The following is a 22,076-nucleotide window of genomic DNA, read 5'->3' as shown; positions in this document are numbered from 1 at the left end:
AGTGACTCATATGAGTCACCCATCGGCAGACAGCTTGGCCCCTACACGTCCACCCCCCACCCCCCAACCGACATTTCACTCTTTAAAGCATACGGCCAATTTACATTGGGTGGTGCAGAAAATTACGTTTATCTTAAACAATAGTAAATATGAAGGACGCAATAGATTCGAATGAAACTCATATAAGTTGTGTAAAAAGATGTATTCAGTTCAGTTGATTCGCTACAAACAAAATATTCACGAAAGACAATGTTTTCCGACACTTTCGAAGAGCGAATAATATGAATGTAACAATGCCGATTTTATAAATATTTCCATACAGACTTAGTCATGTTCTGCACAACTTGTAACGAGTTTCACCAAAGTCCGTGGAGCCCTTTTTTTCGGTTCGTACGGTTGTTTTCTTTTGATGTATAAACTGAATTTTTAAATATCATTTCTTTTAACCCTGTTCTTTATGAGTTAACGGTGCAATTTTTAGTCACTTCGAATATGGCTGGCTGTAGCAAACTCGTTGAGCGTACGATTATCAACTTGATGTAATCTTCGGCCTTCCAAACGACTTTTTAAATGTTGCCACACAAAAATTCTGTAAGCAATTCTTGTCTAGCCTATTCTAAGTTAGATCTCCAACACTCCGGTTTCATTACTGTAACACTAAAGGTGGCGTTCATAAATTAGAAAGTTTCTCCTCCATGAATTTACCACAAAAAAATCTTCCATGCTTCCTTTCTATCTACTTCCCACTGACTTAATATTGTTCAGTGGAAGAAACGATACGAACCAAATTTAAATTCGCCTTGTCATATTTTATTATACACTCCAAAACCAAAATCATATTTAATTCCGTAGAGAGATTTCTGATTCCAGACATGGAAGAATGGACATGACTGTACCTAATGCATTGATTCCATGCAGGTCTATACTTCTTTGCGCACTGCAATGAAAGTGCAGGTGCCAACCCGTATTTTAAGATAAGGAGCTGCTCCCTTGAGCGGAAACCAATCCTTATTGACTCAACAAACAAGAAAGAAGGCAGGAGCACCGAGATTACACCTCAAAAGACATTTTGCAGTTTTACTCACAACAAATGATTATAGTAATCATCCTACGACATTTTGATTCAGCAACAAGTACCATTAGCGTTAACGCAGCAAAACGTTCGCCCTCACCGTGTTCCATTTCTCCCTTCCTATGAGTACTTGTTTCGTTTCTATTTTCTTCTTATACTTTGTCGTTTTCTTTTGTTTATTGTCTTAGTTTTTCTTTTATTCTTGTTCTTGCGATCTCTTTTAAGGACCTTGGCCTTTTATTTATTTTTCTCTTCGACTCAGCCTTATCTTGCTCATGTTCTTCTTGTTCTTCCCTTATTTGTCCTTAATTTTTCCTCTTCTTATTCTTTCATTGTTATTCGTATTTTCTTCTCCTTCCTCCTCTTCCACATCATCGCATTTGACCTCTCCCTCTTCAAGTGTCGAAATTAAGAATACTTTCAGAATGACGTACAGGTCCACTACCGATATATCACCAAGCATCGACGAAACGTTGTTGAAGCCCAGAGGTTACTTTACCAAAAACTCGAAGGTGAGATCACTCATACATCTTACACAGCCCAAGGCCGAAAAACGTTCATGCCTCGAGCGGGATTCGAATTCGAGATATAAACAATCGAGTGGCCACAGCGGAATGCTAATAAAACAAGGATTGTAACAGTGATTTCACATGAGGTGACAATACTTCGGGGTTACGTTCGAAATGTGAGTTGGAACTCCAGACCTAAATACTTTTAATTTAAACGAAGGATACGAAGCCGTCTTCCAAGAAGGCTACTGAAACGGATTTTTATGAAGGATGTCGGTACTGGGTACCGGTACGTAACGCCAGAAAAAAAAAGCACTGCAGGTTGCATTGCATACGAAAATGATGGAGTATGTTTACTTTACAGGCCTGGAAGTAGCAGGGGTGGTCCAGTTTCAAAATGTATTTTCTTTACTTAATTGTGACACAATTTATATTTAAAAGTGAAATAATTCCCTGACAACTTACGAAAAACACCGACGCATATCAGCCAGCCTAAGCACACGAACTCCAATTGGGAGAATTGGTATCGTTATTTCTCAGCTTGTTTAACACTTTCTCAACTTCATAGCTTATAAGCTATGGCTTTGAACAGATTGTAGGATTTTAGGTTTTCACGGCGGTGATTCTGAAGACGTCTGTTTTCTGGGTCATTGCGCCGTACAGTCCGGTAGAAGTTTGCTGACGTTACAGAGGTCCTTGCTGCCTCCATCAACAGGGCGATGATATTGATGCAGCAAGGATCTCTGAAACGTTTTTAAACTTCTACCAGACTACACGGCGCAACAACCCTGAAGACAGACATCACCTTTGAACAGATTACTGGATAGGATGTGGAAGACAGTGGTCGTGACATACTTTAGGGTACAAAGGTGTGACTTAAGACACCAAATTAACTGAAGTTGCGACAGAATGGTTAGCACTCCTACTTAGGCAAATTACTCAGTTGGTCACTAAGGTATTTTGGTTCCTAGACTTGTCAGATGCAAACTGTCTCTCTGTGGAACTGGGCCGCTAAAGGGCCCAATGTCCAATACCCAAACCATGCATGAGTTTACGGAATAATGGTTGATTGATATTAACAAGGGGAAACGAATATGTTTGGAGATAAACCTACGCCATTGCCACTCTGTCCACCACATATACCACCTGGTCGCGACTATCAGCAGCCGGCGATTAACCGACACAGCCTGATCAGTCAATACGCTATAACGTCAAAATCAAAATTGCTTTCTCGAAGAAATTAAGTGCAGAATAAAATCTGAGAACACTTGCTACCATGCACTTCAGAATATTTTGTCTTCGCGGTAATGAACTTTCGAATTCTATAAAAGACGAAAAAACTGACTAGCAAAACATGCTGACCATTTCTCTCATGAAAGAAAGACTCTTAGTTACTCAGCTGATTACCTGGTCAGTTAGTTGGGACCTAACACTTCACTTCCTTTGGAAAATTCGACGAATACTTTCGTCAGGCCTTGCTTTGTCTTTCACCGGATGTGCAATCGCCAATGACGCGGATGGAAATGAAAATCTCAAAGGAAGCAGTTAATATGCACACAGAGTACCCTACTGTTGTAGCCAGTAGCGTAATAGCACGTACAAATACAACGCAAAAATGTTATTTAACGGTACCGTATCAACTACGAAAGCTAAGAAGTGCTACCTGAGGTGTGTCTACAACGAATTCAAGGTCAGGAAGCGACCATAGCTTCTTTCATGAATAAAACTGGAGTAACTTAGAAAAACAAATGACTTCCAACAGTTACATAAAACGGACCACAACGTAAAATACAATTTTCCCAAGTTTAATATTTACTTTTCTCCCCACGAAGTAAATAAAAATGACATTAAAAATAGAATAAATTTGTATCTGGTCGCAGGCTTAATCTCATTTGGTATTACGAGTCTTCACTATTGGATATTTCTTGCCTAATCTTCTCGAAACTGAAATAAAATAAAGATACATATTTCTTTGGATCCATGACCATTATTTCAAATGTTTCACAAAAGAAAGAAAATCTAAGTCAACTGCAGTTTTTGTTAGTATTTGGTAGTTATTATTTCAGTCGACTGCTAACACCCATATCGATTACTGACGAATGGAACGCTTGAACTCTAGATTGGCATCACAGACCAATAACGAAATTTTTGTTTGTCTACATTAAGCCTTTAAAGCCAGAACTGGAGTAAATTTAACAGTGCAGTCCTCATAAAAAGTTATCCTCCTATACGCCATGCAGGCACTTGGGGGGAGACGCTGTATAGCTTCTGCTCATTCTTCAGGGCGAGGGGTGAGGAATCAGTGGTCAACGTCACACCCCGGCAGCGCTTTACGCCCAGGAAAAAATGAAACATTCTTTAAAGTCAACAATTACAAACATGACGGCGATAAGAAACTGAGGTTTTTCGACAAATTTAACACCGACAAATACGCAATTAAGTACCAAAATAAAATACTAGACTGTGCGTAAGATTGTATGATCACTCATACCTCGAAAAGGGATAAACCGATTTCGAGCAAATTTGGTTCGCTTATTCCTTTAGATCAGGAAGAGAACAGAGAAGGTTCAAAATCCCAGAAAAGAGCCCTGTGTTCGATTCCAGCTTAGGGCTGTTCCTGTACCTCGGATACCAAACACGATAGAAGAACGACGCCAAGACCAAAGTTGTACGAAAAAATAATGGCACGCCTCTCTGTGGCATCCACGGGAAAAACAACAAACGTTCTTTATAAAGAGTTTCTGTATTAAACGATCGTCATAATAAAGTAAAATACGGCTCTCCCTATAAAACAAAGAAGCGATAACACCTTCATTTCCAAGAATAATTGGTGTCAATATATTTTGTTTTAAGCATAATCTTCAAATGATTAAAGATATAAACTCTTATTCAAACACTCTTCTGTCTATATGCCCTAATAATTTAATTACAAAAATAAAAATTACGATATAAATATTTAATTATGTTCATTCCACAGCTTGCCATTATTAAACATACATAAGCATTCTGCACGTGCTGTTGTCAAATTAAAGCTGCAAAATGTATTACAGGAGGCAATAGGCATTTGGATCCATAATTTGGGTTTGGCTGGTGCCCTAGAAAATGGTAACTTGTGCTTTCTTTGAAGACGCCAACATAAAATTCGAATCACACAAAGAGGAGCCCACGGACGCCATATGAGTCGATCTGGTGAATCGACGCCTATCATCGCGGCGCCGACACAAGATTCCAAACATAACAAGATAAACCTCGGGATGCCTCACAAAATGACGTTGGAAAAGCGACAGCGAGAGTCACGGCGCTTTCCGTACCGACGCTGAGAAAAGATTCCGAATCATTCGTTGGTATTCTGACTTCAGCATTATAGCTCAGTCACAGAAAAACTGCATCTCTTTCATTTGAATCACTTTGACAAACACTTTGGCCTGCTGTGCTGCTGAGATTTGAATCAATGAAATCTAAAATATGCAAAACATAACTGTACTTAATTGTAACAGCTTGTATACAAAAGCTTATTTATTTTGTTCTGTGTTTTAAATGTATTTCTATAACATGTCATAGATTATTCAACACATTAAACAATATTTCCTATATTAGTACCCATATAATTATATTCCACCTTCACTAATCATTCAATCTGTCACAACGGAACAAATAGTAGAGTCATGTCTACTACTTACTTACTTGGATACTTGGACGACCTGTTCTTCAAGTGCCTGAGCACTGCGAGTCCTAACTTTTAGTTGGCTTGATCTATAGACATTCGGTAGGACTCCTTGGACGAGGGATCGGCCCGTCGCAAGGCCTCTACCTGTACACAGGACAGCACAACACAGAAAAACACGGACAAACATCCACGGCTTGAGTGGGATTCGAACCCACAGTCCCAGCGACCGCGTGGCCAATTGTGACTCCATGTCTACAACTGGTAAAGTAAAATGTTGCTGTCACCTCCATACATCTATATTATGAGAACTAGCATGAAAGGCTAGGGTGAGACTGGCCTGTTAAACAGTGATGCATTAAACAGTGCTTCCACTAACTTCTGACATTCTATGTGAGCTGACAACGGCCTTGATTCTTAACAACAATTAATGATACATGGTGTAGAAACTTCAATGAGAAGATAACAGCTGCATAGCTTTTCAAACATCCCCCCCCCCCCCCTTTATGAAAATCGAATGTCCATTACTGTGTACACAAAAGTCTACCACTTGTCCCCAACCCAGGCCATTTGAATTCAGTCCACATCACATTTCACCATAACCCTCCCATCCATATTACATGGTATCTTCCCTTCAGGTTTTATTATCAAACTTTTGCCAGCATTTTTATTTTCCCCACACATGCTATGTCTCTTTCTCATCTCATTACCCTTTTTTTATTCACCCTACAAATTATGAAGCTCTTCAAAATGCAATCTTCTTCCTCCCCCTGTTACTTCCTCCACAGGTCTATAATTACCACAAAAATACAATATTCATAATAGCTAACTTTTTAACAGCCTGTTACCAATATGCATAACTTACTTGCACCTTGAAAGTGTTACTGAAGCTCAAATCAAAGAAGTCACTACACATATCATTAACTCTGAATCCATTCATCACAGACTTGCTCCTAGAAATGAAGCACTAACAATGCACTTCAACCCAATGGCATACTTTAAAAAACACAGAGATATGTGCCAAATCAGGTGACATTAGCTACTTTAATGGCTACGAAAGTCAATGGAAGTGAGTCAAAGTGGTTAACTTTTTGCATAAGAGAAAAGTATACCTGTATAAAAATTTAATGAAATTTATTTTTTAAACCTTCAAAATGATTTATATAAAAAATTTTAAAGGCAAAATAAAGTACTATGCCTATGAGTTAACCCAGTGATGCATACTTCTAATTTCAAAATATAATAATCCATATAAGTAAAACAGAATTAGTCACATGTTTGGAGTATGAATTTGTTTAAATTTGTTTTCAAATTACTAAATTTACTTTCAAGTAAACTCAGTGCTCAGTTAACTTACTTCACAAGGTGTCTGACACATAACTTGCTTAAAATAATATAAAGAAACTGGACTTCCAAACACACAGGACATGCTATTCACTGCAATCAAGTTCCTGGAAGTGTGTGTGCACAGGAAATGAACATAAAATCGCAAATGATAAGGACAATCTCAAAGCACAAAAGAGCAACACACATCCTTCCTCCTTCATGAAATAAGGCACAAAGAAAAGATAATGGCATTAATATATAGTCATTTAGTTTTAGTTCATGAAAGAGAACACACCAAAATGTCTATGGAGATTGGATTATTCGAAAAGGAAATCGAGAAAGAAAGCTCTTGTGGCACACACAAATTGTACCAGCCACCTAATCTTAAATGTGACTGAACTCCACCCCCTAAATACAAGTAAACACTTGACAAGTAAAGTGCCTGACAATGCGCATGGTAAATAAACCATTTGTCATGGCTGAAGCTGCTTTGAATGCACAAAACAGTATGCATCAAACTCCAATCACAGTCAATGACACTAATACCACGGCTTGACGGCACTGACATTGCCACTTACTAGACAACGCATAATTACGCCTAACAATAAAGACAAAGTGATTACCTTCTCTGTTACGCGAAGTTAACTGGTCAATTCCTCCGATTTAGTCATCAAAACGACAAATACAGTCAATTCGCATTTACCGAACATAACATCACAGTCACTACACCACCGACCAAAACACAACTGACAACAGATAGCGGATTACTTCAACCTGCTTTTATCTTACCATGGCTCATAATACCAACCCGTCCATTAGGAACTTTCTATACCATAAATCCAGACAGAATCACCACTAACTAGACATAAATTTAATCATAAGTTTTAAAATTGGCTTTCAGATAATTACTACAATATACGAATATAAGTGAAACAGTATAAGGTTTAAAAAATCAATTTGGTGATTTCAACTTCTTAAACAAATATAAAATAATAAATATATACTATTGCGCACAGGAACTTTATTATGGCGTTGGTGGACATGTAATGATTACCAACGTATGACGCCTTAAATCACGCGACGATTATAATTTCATTAACATGCTATAACGTTAACATTAACGTTAAATTAATGAAGAATGATGGTTCTGTATAATAAATCTTCCTTGTACTCAGGGGGAACTTAGAATCACGGAGAGAATATCACCTCCTTAGATTATAACCTCAAATTTATTTAATTCATTCACATTTCTCATCCACTTCAATTCTTTTGGAATTTTAGAAATACCTCGAGAATCCTAATCTATAGTTTGATATCAGTTGTAACCAATAATCCGTGATGTTGATATTCGCAATGATATATAACGACATACATGAAGAAGTCATGCTCATGAATTTAAATAACTACAAATGAAGATTGTTTCCCTCATGAATGTAGTGATGTGTGTAGGGAATTCCTATCAATGTTGCCTAACTTGAAAGTATATATTTAACAACTGTTCTGTTAAGCAAAAGTGAAAAGGTTTTAGAAGGCGGTGAGTGTCTGTAGTTGGGGGAGTGTAAAGTGTGGGACTTTTTAAGTACTTACTGATTTAAAAATGTCAACACAACCCCATAGCAAAAAACGTGTGTGTTACTATTACGATAGTAAGTATTATTTTAAAATATATTTAATGATACTTTACTGAATATTTGTGAGGAAATTGATATATTTACGTTCGGTTTGGCTCTTAATAGGCCTGTGTTGCGAGATTTTATATTTACTTATTTTGATGATATATTAGAATAAAAATGATAGCGATCGGGAGTGCAAAGCCGTATTTTAGTTCGTTTGTAACAAGGCGAGACGGAGTTAATAAAAGATATGATTTTATAAAGATCTGATTGTTTTCATGGCGCTAGTGTGAAAGATCATCAATTCAGGCACTCTCGTAGCACCGTAGATATTGTGGTGTAGTATAAGATGTTTAAATAGCAAAGTTCGTCACATTTATAAATATTGATAGTAAAACACTCTTGCTTAGTAATGATACAACAAACTGTAGCCCGAATTACGACAGAAGCGTTACAGAGTTTTATAAAAGCTTATAAGCATTAATAATAAGCCAGACTGGAGTACGTGATGTTTACGATAAGTAATAGTGTACTGAGAAGTACGATGGTATGAATGTATGTTGGTATTATGATCGTAAGTATAAGGAAAATTAATGAAATTAAGGGGCGTCTTCAAAATTGTAATTATTTTAACAAATGTTCGATATAACAAGGCCCTGATATACTAATGAACAACAGTATTGCATTACAAGTAATATTTGTAATTGTAAAATATATACAAAAATACAAGCTAAAAATTTTCTGCAAAATCCTATATTAGAAATTCATATCATGGTAATCGTTATTCGCATACGTTTATCGAAAATTAAACATATTCCGTTTATAGAAATGTAATTTATTTACATTGCAAAAGATCCACATAGGCCTGAAAAAAGGATGTTACAACACAAATTGTTTCAAATACAAATGGGCTTAATACAGATCACTAAGAGTGAAAGTAGCTTAAATTACATGCATACAAAATGTGTATAGTGCAGGAGATGCATGAACCAACCACTTTTACTTCTATTATTGGTTATTTATTTACTTTACTTACCAAGCATGTTTTGGCTTCATGAAGTCATCAGTGGCCTTTCATTTAGGTATTTGATTCTGGATATTCAGTATGCAAGATGAAAGAAAAAATTAAATTGTAAAAACCTTGTGTCATTAGATGATTGAACCACACAGAAATTAAATCTGAGATTAAATGTTTCAGTTAAAGCAATATCTGTACATTTAAGCACCCCCACAATTGTTGTAGTCACAATAAATCTTGGAAAATTATTGCTGCAATTTGCATTCACTGCCTTAATAACAAAAACATAATTGTAGACTGCCATGAAATATGAGAAAAGTGACTTCTGCAATAATATTAAGTTAAATTAATACATTACATATTCGGTGAACTTAGCTTTTACAATACAATCAAAATTTGCTTCTTTGCAAAGTGCAAAAACCTTTTATAGGCTACTGTGAAACACAGATTAGAAGTTGTTACAGGTCATTTGCTTTATTGGACTCTAAGAATCAGTGGCTTGGTGATGTCTGTTGTGAATTTGTGTACATCGAACACACATCCCCAGTAAGAAGCTATCAGTGCTCATTTTTCCATTTTTCAATGAGTTACCAGGGATTGCTGTTTGTCCTCAGGTGACATTGGTAATTATTACTATGGCCAGGGCCATCCCATGAAACCACATCGAATAAGGATGACACACAATTTGTTACTCAACTATGGTCTGTACAGGAAAATGGAGATTTATGTAAGTATGTGTTTTTTATGTTACCCTACTATGAATTCAAACCTCATTTTCATATTTTAATAAGTGATGCCTGCCCCTGTACATATTCTGTATGCTCCAGTTGATACCATTTTGGATAAAGTTTATATCATGTGGAGCTTACTTTTATATCTTTATATATGTGGATTCTTCTCCCATCCAATTTCTTGGATATGGTTGGCTAATTTATTCACATTGACAGAATTTTATACAAAATGATCAGAATGTGCATAATAAATGTTGGTGTTTCAGCGCCCACATAAAGCCACAGCAGATGAGATGACAAAATTCCATAGTGATGACTATGTCCGGTTCTTAAGAAGCATCAGACCTGATAATATGTCAGAGTACAATAAGCAGATGCAGAGGTGTAAGTACACACCAATACTGTACATATCTTGCTCCTCCTTCCATTGTTAATTTCTTCCTTCCTCATTTATCACTCCATGCAGGAACAACATTGACTTTATGTAACAACGTTTTATTGTATGTTGATTAACGTGTGTTTTCCCATTTAGTTAATGTGGGAGAAGACTGTCCAGTGTTTGATGGATTGTATGAGTTCTGCCAGCTGTCATCAGGTGGCTCAGTAGCAGCTGCTGTAAAGCTGAATAAGCAAGCTTCTGAAATCTGCATCAACTGGGGTGGTGGCCTCCACCACGCCAAAAAATCAGAGGCATCTGGCTTTTGCTATGTTAATGACATTGTCCTTGGTATTTTGGAGTTGCTCAAGTATCATCAGAGAGTTTTGTACATTGACATCGATGTCCACCATGGGGATGGTGTTGAGGAAGCATTCTACACCACAGACAGGGTGATGACAGTGTCCTTCCACAAGTATGGCGAGTACTTTCCTGGCACTGGTGACCTCAGAGTATGTCGTATTTTAAACTACATATTTATTGATATAATTTTCTTGGTGTTTTAACACTGTCTGGAATGGGTAGCTGGTTGTCAATTTACCTTTAGGAAATTCTGTAAGTAGCTGTAAACAAGATACCAAGTGGTATGTGTTTTGTTTGAGGTTTTATCAAATCGGCGGTATTGTTATGGTGCAGCATGAGTTTAAAGTTAAATTTTACTGTAGAGAAGGTACAGTAGGATCAACAGTTTAGATGTTAGTGATAAAAGTTTAAACAGACAGTGCCTGCAAGATAACCTGAAAATATTACACATCTACCAGAAGTGCTTTCTCATAACTCACTCAAATTTATCAGTGGCTGTTCCATCAGTAGGATTTAAAACAATTATCCACTTTGACCCTATTGCTGTCAACTACAGTTGAATGAATGTCCGTGTATTACTGTGTACTGTGAAAATCAACTTTAGTGAGCATATTTTAAAGTAATATTCTGATATTTTCCTGGAGGCATAGGAATTCTGCTAACCTAACTCGGCAAACAGCCAAGTAAGAACAAATACAAGTTTACAGCATAATCACTACACCACCGTGCTCAGCTGAGTAGAGACAGAGATTAAAAAATTAATAACATCCCAGTTTGGTATTCCTTTTGTGCACTGTGTGCAAGGACCAGTAATAACATACTATTTTACACAAGGTTATACAGGATTAAAGTCATGGAATAGCATAAAAAAATTGATATTATGAATTCCTTATTGCGTCAAGTCACTAATTTTCCTGAATGCCTTGTACATTCTTCATTGCTAGATTATTCAGTAGCTTATTAAGGTGGTGGAAGATTTTTTAGATTTATGTGAATTTGAGAAGTGTGTGTTGCTTGGCATTTTCTTTAGGATATCGGAGCAGGAAAGGGAAAGTACTATGCAGTGAACATTCCTTTACGAGATGGAATGGATGATGAGAGCTATGAGTCTATCTTTGTTCCCATAATCTCAAAGGTGATGGAGACTTTTCAGCCTAGTGCTGTTGTGCTGCAGTGTGGAGCAGATTCTCTAACTGGTGACAGACTTGGTTGCTTCAATCTCACTGTAAGAGGTAGGTCACAGGACATGATGTATTGCTTGTTCATGTAACAGGTGCTCATAAAGTAAATTTATCTTACATCTTCATACTATAACTCAATGTAAATTATTTTTCCATACAGTCCCTGTGAAGAGAAACACATGTCACGCTGAGATGAATTTTTCTGTCTGCCATCCATAAAAGTCATTTTGCTTTGACTGTAATTTCTCTGCTGTGTCCGTGTTATAATTTTTTTTAGAAAACATCTGAGATGTTTGTTCAGTGTAAGAAAGATAGACCAAAACTCATAAATTGTAAACTGTGGTGAACAGGGCACTAACTTCTTCTGAAGGAGAACATAGAAATTTATCTCATGATGTGTCTCAATATTTCATAACTTTCCTTCATATGTCTCATGTTGGCTGGGTAGGAGGAAGCACAAATCTTTGAAATAAGTTTGGCCATTTTCAGAGGATTATCAAATATCTGGATTATCTTGTAACTTTGTTTAGGTCATGGGAAATGTGTGGAGTTTGTAAAGAAGTATGGACTCCCATTCTTGATGGTTGGAGGAGGAGGTTACACTATACGGAATGTATCTCGTTGTTGGACGTATGAAACATCAGTTGCTCTGGGGACAGAGATTGCAAATGAACTTCCATACAATGACTACTTTGAGTACTTTGGCCCTGACTTTAAGCTGCATATTAGTCCTTCTAATATGGCAAACCAAAACACTCCAGAATACCTGGAGAAAATCAAGTAAGCCTACATGTAAAGCAGTTCATTCTTTTGTTTCTAACAGTATTACTTAATGTTAATAAAGCAAGGTTGCAGTTGGTAGGTGGGTTTTGTCTTATGAAAGCCTCTTTTTACTGTACAATCTTAAATGAAAGTTCCATCCATGTTCAAAATATTTTTTTAGTAAAACTACTTATTTGATATTACAGTATGTGTCCAGTATTGAAGCACATTTCACAAATAAATTTTCTATTGCACATTGAAATTTATATTCCATGACTCCATGATTCTTAAAATGGCATAAATCTGTTATGTTTGTTTATGTGAGGATTATTTCTATAGCCTGTGTTTAGTTTGCCGACATAAAAGCCACACACATTCAATCTGGGTAAACAAGATGGCCATAGTTCTCTCTTGGTTATTTATTTATTTGTTGAAAATGGTCTGTAGAGCCAGCATTAAATTTCCTCTGCTGCACACTGGTGCATTATCCTGCTGAAAATATCCCTATCTCATCAAGTATCATCAAGAAATATGTGTTTTTCAGTATTGTATCTTACCCTGATTGGACACATACACAGAGAATGGCCACAGCCAACTCGGCACAAGAACAAACAGCAGTGATTCATGGAAGTGAATTGCGCTACAGTCTGTTTGTGTTCATGCACAGCTTGTGGCTGTCATGTTCCTGAATATGAATTTGATTTTTCTCTCTGGAGAACTTATGGAAATAATCCACAGGCTTTGCAGATTAACTCTGAAATGTTATTCTAGAAAAGCTTAGGAGATGAATGTAAACATGTGGCATAGAATTTGTGATGGCATGAAATGTTCTTGGATGTTGGAAGATACAGTTTCTAGTAGCTATTGTAATGTTAAGTAAATAAAGTTTCATTAATGAGAATGTATTCAAAGTGTGGGCACAACCCCCAACAAAATTGTGGCTATTATGTGATTTAGTTGAGAGAAACTGGCCAATGGCCAGTGCCTCGACACAAATGGGGAGTTATAACCCACAAATGAAAATCTGAAATGCTCTGTAGAGGTAACATTTAGTGTAGACTACCAATAACAAATTTTATTGTAGATCACTTTTGATTTGAGTTTTATTCTTACAGGACAAGGCTGTTTGAAAATCTTCGAATGCTGCCTCATGCACCAGGAGTACAAGTGCAAGGTGATTGGAAATAAAAATGCCTCTTTATATCAAGCCTATGAAGCTATATTATGACTCACATCAAAATAAAATTTGTAATATACCTGTGGAAAACTACAGTATTTCTTAAAATAGCACTCGAGAACACAATTTCAATGCAGGAAATCAGAGTAATACTTATTGGTCTTAGAGTCCATCTCACATATTTGCTGTTAGCGTTAAATGTATTATTTTGAATTTTCAGTGATTGATTTATTTTTCTGATAAATTCATTATAACAGTTACAAAAATATATCAGCTGGGGTAGCTCAGAAATTATAGTTACTGGCTATATATTGGATGACCAAGCTTCAGTACCTAGTGGAGTCGGATTTGTCTTCTCACATCCAGACCAGCTTTGGGGCCCACCTAGCCTCCTATCATGGGTACAGGGCACTGTTTTACCTAAAGGCAAAATGGCTAGAGCTTGAACCTAGCCTCTCACCTGTATCTATTGCTGAGGTTAACATTGGTTGGAGCTGTACCTCCACTCCTTCTTCATAATGTGGTGCTTAATTAAGATATATAAAATGTAATTAAACTCTGTCAAACCCTCCTTTCCTTGCCGAAGACAATCCAGCCCATGTTACAATGTCAGGTTATGAACTGGCTCTGAAACATAAAATTATATCAGGATTAGTTTAGATAAACCAAATGACAGCAGTGTTTTCTTTTCTTCTCTTATTTTAACAATACTTGTTTGTACTAGTTTTAATTTACTGGTTTTCTTCCAGCAATCCCTGAAGATGCAGTTAATGATTCTGAAGATGACGAAGATAAAGGAAACCCAGATGAACGGTTAACACAAGCTGCACTGGACAAGCGGATAGCCCCTGACAACGAGTACAGTGACTCTGAAGATGAGGGGGAGGGAGGACGTCGTGATCAGAGGTGCAGTATTATATTATGGTTCCTACTGACTCTAGAGTTGATTGAAATACAGTGAAACTTCGATGCATCGTTTTTGGCGGGGGTGGGAAATAAAAACTATGAATACAGGAAAACGATAGTTGTGGGAAAGCATTAAAAAAATTTAAAAAAATGAATTTTTCTCTTTCAAAGTTACTTCTTTTTACCAAAAAAGTCTTTAATGGACAACTGGTTTGTCGAAACTTTACGTTTTAGGCCAAACAGAGCCCTTTCCACGTTCAGTAACATTATGCGCTTAAAAGAACGACTTCACTTTTGCCAATGCAGCATGCTTCGGCAAAACTCGGCACAGCTACGGGCTCGCATTCGTCGTCTTCCTCTTCCTCACCACTCCCATCCCCTTCGCAAACAATAACAGGAAGAACGGAAATACTATTACTGCCGAACTCAACGAAACGTAGCTGTAGAAGACACTGAACCACTGGAAACGAGATGAACCAGAAGAATGAAAAGTGTCGCCCGCCTTTCCTTTGTACTTATAATAAAAGCATTTGTGAAGAAATTCACACTGCACATGCCATCTGGCATCGCTGGAACAAAATATGAGTGCACCCTAATTAAACTCATAAAATTTCTGACAATGAGCACCGCTGACCCCTCATTCCAAAAGAATCTGTGCTGGTTGGGCGACATAACACTACTGCCTATTCCAAAAACATTGTGCGTCTTTCGGTATTAATTTATCTCAAAACCCAGCATTTTAAATTCTAAAAACATCGCGTAAATTTCGTTATGATTTCTCAGAAACGATCATTGCGGGAAAATTATGGGCTGGGACTAAGATTTTTGAACGATCGATGTGATAAAACGATAGAAGCGGGAAAATGTAACATTATTTTATATGGGATGTATCCGGGACCGAACAAAACGGACGATGCATCCGGGAAAACGATAGTTCGGGGAATGATGGATAGAGGTTTCACTGTAGACTGTAGAGGAGCAAGGAATTTTAGTGTTTGAAGAACAGTTTTTTTTTTCTTCGTAATCTGAAGAAAATCATGCACATAGTATCTGTATGAAACAGTACTCCTACCAACTCCTTTAATATTGGGAAAAATTTAACTTGGGAAAGAAAAGCTGTTTTAGAAAGAGATCATATCATGAAGGGTTAAATAACCATGTTCTCCCTGTTCTGAAATTTTTCTGATTGGTTATATTCCTTAACCTCTTGGAGCACATTAAATTTATGTAAATAATTTTTAAAAATTCAGTTCCTGTTTAAAAAAAGGCCTCCATTATGAAGATAAGAATATAGAGATACTGAATATGAAAACCGGTGGTACGTATAAGTTGCCACTTCATTTAAAGAGTTTGTAATCTGCCCATGCTTGTCAGTCATACTGTACACCAGTCTGGCACTTTGTTCAGTATTTCTGATATTTGGATGTCAGGGTCATGCTTCATTGTTTGACATTATTTCCTCCCAGATTCTTAATTTTCCAAATGGCTACTTCATAAGAGGTTCCTACATCAGCACTTTGTAGTAATTTGTCTTGCACATTTCTCCTTTTCTGTTTGCGTAAATAAGTAAACATTGTGAAAGCAACAAGAGGAAGTCATTGAAAGTAATTCTTGTTATATGTAGGTCATTCAAGAGCAGAAAACGTCCCCGATTGGACAAACTGGACACAAAACAAGATAAGCAGGATGGTGATGAGAAAATGAAAATTGAGGATGCCACTAAAATGGACACGAAAGGTAACGGAAGCTCTGAACAGCTCGATGTATGAAGATACAATTACTATTTTCTATAAAGCTTTTGAACTAACTGCAGACAAGTGGTTTAATTTTGAAGATGACTGTACTTGATTTTAGGAGAAAGTGAGAAAGACGACAAGACTGGCATCACAGAAGACGTGAAGAAGGATTCTGGGCTGAATGCATGATAACAGGACTATCACCATCTAGATTTTGTAAATGTATAGGGTGGTACACATTTTTATTATTCACACTTTTTTTAAAGCAGTCCCTCCAAATGTGCGACTTACAGGACAGTTTCTACCGCAGTGCTCAGTGCAGGAGGAAAACTTGTGACACTTATGATTTGGTAAGGAATATTCTTACAGGAACAAATTAAAAACAAGAATGGTAAGGTGAATAGTTCTTATACGAGATATTATTTCACATTAAAAATGTAATTGTATCACATGAAAATAAAGGACGATAGGAGCAAAACACTTTGAAGGAACAGTGCTGTAGAAAGATATCTTAAGAAGAAGGACATTCCATTTTCTTCATTTTTAATCCTCTTGTTTTCACAGTGTGTGCTTATTATCCTCTATTTTTATGTGTTTTATGCTATGCTGAAATGTAAGTAAACTTATTCAAAATTTCTGTAAATTTACTCAAATATTTTGTAAAAGGTACTTTAAATTATGACCAATTAATTTGTTTGCCTTGTAATTAATGATAATTTCTTTTAAGACAATGAAACATGTAAAGTCATAAATTCCAATCATTTTCCTGTGCGTATACATAGAAGAACGCATCATAAGTGGCCGAGATTTAGGGTTTTCATGGCCATATTGTCTTCTGTGTCGGGACATTGTATAATCTTGTAGGTGGTTTCACACGTTTTTAAGGTTCCTCTGAAATGATAGTAACTAACCACAAGGTGATAGAACCAAGACCACAGTCTGAATAAGTGAGTGTTTATAGGATATTCTCTTTTGTGCTTGAACTTGTGGGCAGATATAAAATAAACACTGCCTCTAGGTTTTCAATTGCAATGTCAAAGGTGAAAATAAATGTCTTGTACTTGTCTGATTTATCCCATGAAATTGTGTAGAAAATTAATGGATGGTTTGAGGTCTTGTTAACCCAAAAGGATTTTAGAAGGCTAATGCATAATCCTATGTTTTTTTTCGTGCTAACCGGAGTAAATGTAATATTGCCAAAGAAGCAGGGACACCAACCTGTCTACTTAACAGCATAGTAATGATAAAATAGTTTTTTTACATTCATTCGCCGAGTTGAGCTCTGCGTACAGGAGACTGTCTGACTAACACTAGGTGTTTGTGGACTGCAGACAAACAACATTCTTGAAACTACCCTTCCCTAAGTGTCTTCTTCCACACTAGTTTATTTTATGCATTATATCATAACCAAGGTGAATGGTTACGTGGCAGGAAATGGGACTGGCAACTCTATGATTCCATTTATTAGCCAGACACTGACATCAGTACTCTCATGTAGATGAACACCAGCCTTTGTCTGATTATCACGGACGCTATAATGCAAATGATAAATATAAAGAGGTACTAGAAACATTTCTTCCTGTATTATATACTATGACCAGAATATAAACTAACATAGTTCAAACTGTTCCCAAAGGGTGAAAATGTGAAGAGATAATATTAGGAAAGTAAATACAATCAGACTGCAGAGCTTGGATTGAGTCTACTTCACCGCAGCAAGGGAGATCCAGTTGAATGAAATAAAATATTCTGTCATTGTAGATAAGAGGTTGATGTAACAGTACAGTTGAAATAAAAATTAATTTACTTTTCATAATGTTGGAAAAAGAGTCCTAAGACGCAACTGAATGAAATTTATTCATTTTGGTATATTCAAGGAGTGGTTCCCAAACTTTTCCTCTCCATATCACTTGGAAAATCAAAATATATGAACCCCACATCCAAAATTTACTTCTGCCTTACATCCCTCCGCATTAATGTGGCGTATCACCTTACAGCTAAATCCGTGCTCAGTGTTTCACAAAATCATTCCCCTTCTAAATGAAACTGGTGGAACTATATTTTACAACTATGCATGTGGAACTTCAAATTTTCTGAACAAAATCAATGCATTAGTACCATCTGTGCATTTCTTCAACAAACAACATGTAACACCTTTCACACCCCCTAAAGATTCATGAATCACAGTTTGAGAACCAGATTTAATGCATCTCAAAAGATGAGAAGGTAGTTTGATTGGTTTAGGAAAGAGAAAGTCAGTCCGTCCTCGGATCCACGCATGTCTGTATTTTACCTGCGCACACATGCACATATATATATATATATTATAAAAAAACTAAGGGAGAAATAAAATACTTATTACTCAGATGAGGCAAATACACACATGTACATACATACTGTTCGCGAATGTAATCTTGAGACTTCCAAGGAATGCAGGAAGTCCAAAGTGTTAAAGGCAGACGCTATCTTTCCTCCTTATTCGCCCCGCAAGTCTCAAGATTACAGTCACGAAGAGTACACATATTCTATGATGAGCAACCTGTGAGCTGTACATGGCAAGCATTATAGACAAGCCTAAAATATTATTGTGGATAAATGATTAGATGAAAAACACTTATATCTAATAAAAAGTGCCAAACAAAGCAAAGAAAGTCCAATTTTAAGTTGCATACATTTGTTTCTAACTATGCAAATCTCATGTTGCTAATATTATATTTTTAAGACTTTGAGGTTATAATGCAGCAATAGATCATAATTTATCTCATGGGTTGGTGAACTTGGCTAAATGTATTAGACAAACTTTTATTATATTTGGGGAAAAATTCCTTTAAGGTAGATTCTGGTTGCATTAAGTTATGTCCAGTAAATTTAAATGTTTTTTTTCTGTCATACCTGACAATTTTTAAGCAGAGAATTATTCTTGTATTGTGTCTGGCCATGGTCATTTCTAATTTGTCCTTCAATCCTCAATCTTCAGCATACTCATTGCATAGGAAGTGTGTCTGACATGCTAACTTGAATGTGTTTGCTAAATTCTAGGTCAGATTCATTTAACTTTAACTTCATCATAAAAGTAGGAACTGAAATTCCTTTCTTTAGTCTGCCATTTTTTAAATGTTTACACCAATTCTATTGCTATAAGGCGCTGAAGGAAATGTTAAATCATCTGGTTCAATTATAACAACACAAATCTCTCGGTGCAGATAATTTTGCAAATGAAAGAAAATGTATTAGAATTAAAATTATTAATATTATCAAACTAAATAAATAAATGGGTGGTTTCAAGAGTGTCTAATGGTTGTGCAGGACTGCCATGTCAAAAAACTCAAAGGCATTGCGCATTCATCCTGAATGGCATAAAATAGCAGGATGCGAGATTTCAGGTTGATACAGCGGGTGGCCGTCTTCTGGGTCGTTGCATTGTGTAGTCTGGTAGCAGTTAACGGATGTCGGCAAACTTTTACTTTATTGCACGGCGCATCGACAGTGTGATCTGAACAACCATTCGCACGCTGCACATTGTCATTATTGTGAAGAGAAATCTAAAAGTACCGCACAATGCTGGGAAGTTCTATGTCTGCTTTCAAACTGGTAGCTGGGTAAACACTACAATGGCTCCAAAATTACTTAAGGAGACCACACGTGCTGAGATTTGTATTTTACAGGAAAACCTAAACGTGGTAAAAGTCGGAGGTTTCCGAAGACCAAAATGACTGCAAGTGTTGTCATTTTGTATATTTAGCAATTTATGTCAGTTCTCGTATGCAAAGCAAACTGAACTGACCTGCACAGAGAAAACTGTGTGGTGTATAGATAATTTTCTGTAACCATTGTAGAGTTTTCACTGGCACGTCTGAGCAGATAACTCTGAGCGTACATGGCCCGCTTTACTGAAGAGAGAGAGAGATCACCTACTTTAACCAGATATCCTTATTCTGTCGAAATGGCCGCAGAAACAATGAGGCCGAACCGAAGCAGCACAGTCACGAGCTGCGGGTTGGGCCACCGGGATTTTATTCCAGCCAAGCAGAGATTTTTTTTCACTTCCCACAATATCCAGATCGGTTCTGAGGGCCGTCTACCCTGCTTTCCAACCGGTACTGCGGTTTTCGTATTGAGTTATAGCGGCTAGAGGGTGACACTGGTCATTCACCTCTTAACAGTGCCGACACCAAGAACTTGCAGAGAACCGCTTTTACTCCCATTATACATCTTCATGACGTGGTGCTTAGGTACACACACAATTTTTTTTTTTGTCTTAAACAGTCAAATGTGCTGTGTCCGCTTTTTGATTTCTGTAATTATTATTATTATTATTCGTGTCAGACTGGTTATCAGTTCATCCAGGTCATGAATAAATGAGTTTAGATTTCCAGCAGATGTACAAATTATAGGCGTTTGCAACCCCGCGGAGCGCCTATTACAACCGTTCCATCCCTCTGCCTGCCCGTATGTCCACAAGCCTCGAATTAAAAACACATAGGCCTATTTCGATTAAAGTTGATACTGGAGAATTTTAAGAAAAACTATTTAGCAATTTCAATTTCGGAGATATCTAATGACGACTTTACGTATGACAGTAAGTACATTTTTGAGCTTCTTTGGTAACACAGAAAAACACGTTCGTCGGCAACACAGCCCATAACTTACCATTGAAGCATAAATAGCATAGGTAGGATTTGAATTCTTCACGGCGGCGAGTCTGAATATGGCTGCCTTCTGGGTTGTTGGCCATGCGATCGCCCTGATGATGGAGGACCTCTGAAACGTCGGTAAACTTCTACCAGACCACACGGCGCAACAAACCAGAATTCTCTCGCTTTTTTGTGATTAGATGTTCGGATAGAAATGCAGTATATAAAAATACTTATCGTCTTTTGCACCCGATAATTTAACTGCCACTGCTTCGTAGCTCATGTAGAGGCTTAGATACTTCATTAACTTATCATAAAATTGTTCCGTGTTTGGGCATGTGCCTAAAATGAAGCTCTACTTGAATCAACCACAATTGTTAAATGTTAATCGTAATCTGAGTCAACCTTATAAACAAAATTTCCACTGTTATTGTACGAGTAACACGCTCATAGACACAAAACATATCTTGGCCCACGGAACAATCTGACCTTCCAATTACGCCTATTTTTAAATAAGTACACCAAATTAATCAATTTTCACTACAATGTTGTCATGTTTGCATTTGATATAATGAACGATATCTGAACACAAAAAATTCGCATTTATGACAGTACGCGTATCTTATCGAAAAAATCAGCAAATCAGTTTGACGAGCCCATACAAGGACGTAATTAAATGTAAGGAATAAAAGAGTTTATAGATTAGACACTTGGAGTTCACAGAAATTATGAAGCCGGGTTACTGTAACAAGTATGTTCAACATTTTAGAAAGCAACTTACTGTCCCACGTCCCCAGTTGACAGACAATGCTGCACACTCAACGTCACTGCAGACCGTGAACTAAAAGCCTACACAGGACCCAGTCACAACTTGTTTATCTGATCGTGCCCTTTCGGAAACGTTTGATACTAACATATACATAAAATATAAAAAATGTAGGTAAAATATTTCCTGTTATATTCTGATTTTTAAAATAGACCTTTTTTTTAAAGATTTACCAAATTATT

At 36.8% G+C, this 22,076-nt stretch overlaps 3 protein-coding genes across 9 annotated transcripts in view; 1 reads left to right on the top strand and 2 right to left on the bottom strand.

Moving 5' to 3' along the window:
- Positions 1-7,365, bottom strand: part of Src64B (Tyrosine-protein kinase Src64B) — a 47,582-nt gene extending 40,217 nt beyond the window's left edge. For 2 of the 5 annotated variants that reach the window (XM_087352994.1, XM_022067883.2), the window contains exon 1: positions 7,195-7,364. The gene's annotated coding sequence lies outside the window, so the exon portion shown is untranslated. Of the gene's footprint in view, positions 1-5,265; positions 5,393-6,602; positions 6,700-7,194 lie in introns of those variants that run through there. The other 3 variants (XM_087352995.1, XM_087352993.1, XM_087352992.1) reach the window with 3 other exon arrangements.
- A 696-nt stretch (positions 7,366-8,061) lies between these two features.
- HDAC1 (histone deacetylase 1) lies at positions 8,062-18,250 on the top strand. Of its 3 annotated transcripts, none has more exons than XM_022067805.2 (10): positions 8,062-8,217; positions 9,817-9,929; positions 10,200-10,317; positions 10,466-10,821; positions 11,703-11,904; positions 12,384-12,633; positions 13,731-13,789; positions 14,542-14,698; positions 16,323-16,435; positions 16,553-18,250. In XM_022067805.2, the coding sequence occupies exons 1-10, from the start codon at positions 8,169-8,171 to the stop codon at positions 16,621-16,623; spliced, it is 1,488 nt and encodes a 495-aa protein (XP_021923497.1). In that variant the 5' UTR covers positions 8,062-8,168; the 3' UTR covers positions 16,624-18,250. The 3 variants fall into 3 exon arrangements, with proteins under 3 accessions (XP_021923497.1, XP_087208649.1, XP_021923498.1); XM_087352523.1 differs by lacking the exon at positions 8,062-8,217 and adding an exon at positions 8,571-8,739; XM_022067806.2 differs by lacking the exon at positions 8,062-8,217 and adding an exon at positions 8,571-8,758.
- The window catches only part of axo (axotactin), a 78,577-nt gene continuing 70,313 nt past the window's right edge, over positions 13,813-22,076 (bottom strand). Inside the window, exon 35 of the mRNA XM_087352519.1 lies at positions 13,813-14,419. Coding sequence (XP_087208645.1) covers positions 14,402-14,419 — 18 coding nt within the window. The 3' untranslated portion in view covers positions 13,813-14,401. The remainder of the gene's footprint in view (positions 14,420-22,076) is intronic.

The sequence above is a fragment of the Zootermopsis nevadensis genome, unplaced genomic scaffold (genome assembly GCF_977971745.1).
Source record: "Zootermopsis nevadensis isolate Lab colony 2312 unplaced genomic scaffold, Znev_1.0 Znev_ptg000021l, whole genome shotgun sequence".
NCBI lineage: Eukaryota > Metazoa > Arthropoda > Insecta > Blattodea > Termopsidae > Zootermopsis > Zootermopsis nevadensis.
This window is presented reverse-complemented; position numbering and strand designations above follow the sequence as displayed.

Coding starts and splice junctions, on each gene's coding strand:
- HDAC1 (XM_022067805.2), top strand. CDS start 8,169: ATGTCAACACAACCCCATAGCAAAAAACGTGTGTGTTACTATTACGAT. Junction 11,905..12,383: donor CTTCAATCTCACTGTAAGAG/GTAGGTCACAGG, acceptor AACTTTGTTTAG/GTCATGGGAAATGTGTGGAG. Junction 12,634..13,730: donor GAATACCTGGAGAAAATCAA/GTAAGCCTACAT, acceptor TTATTCTTACAG/GACAAGGCTGTTTGAAAATC.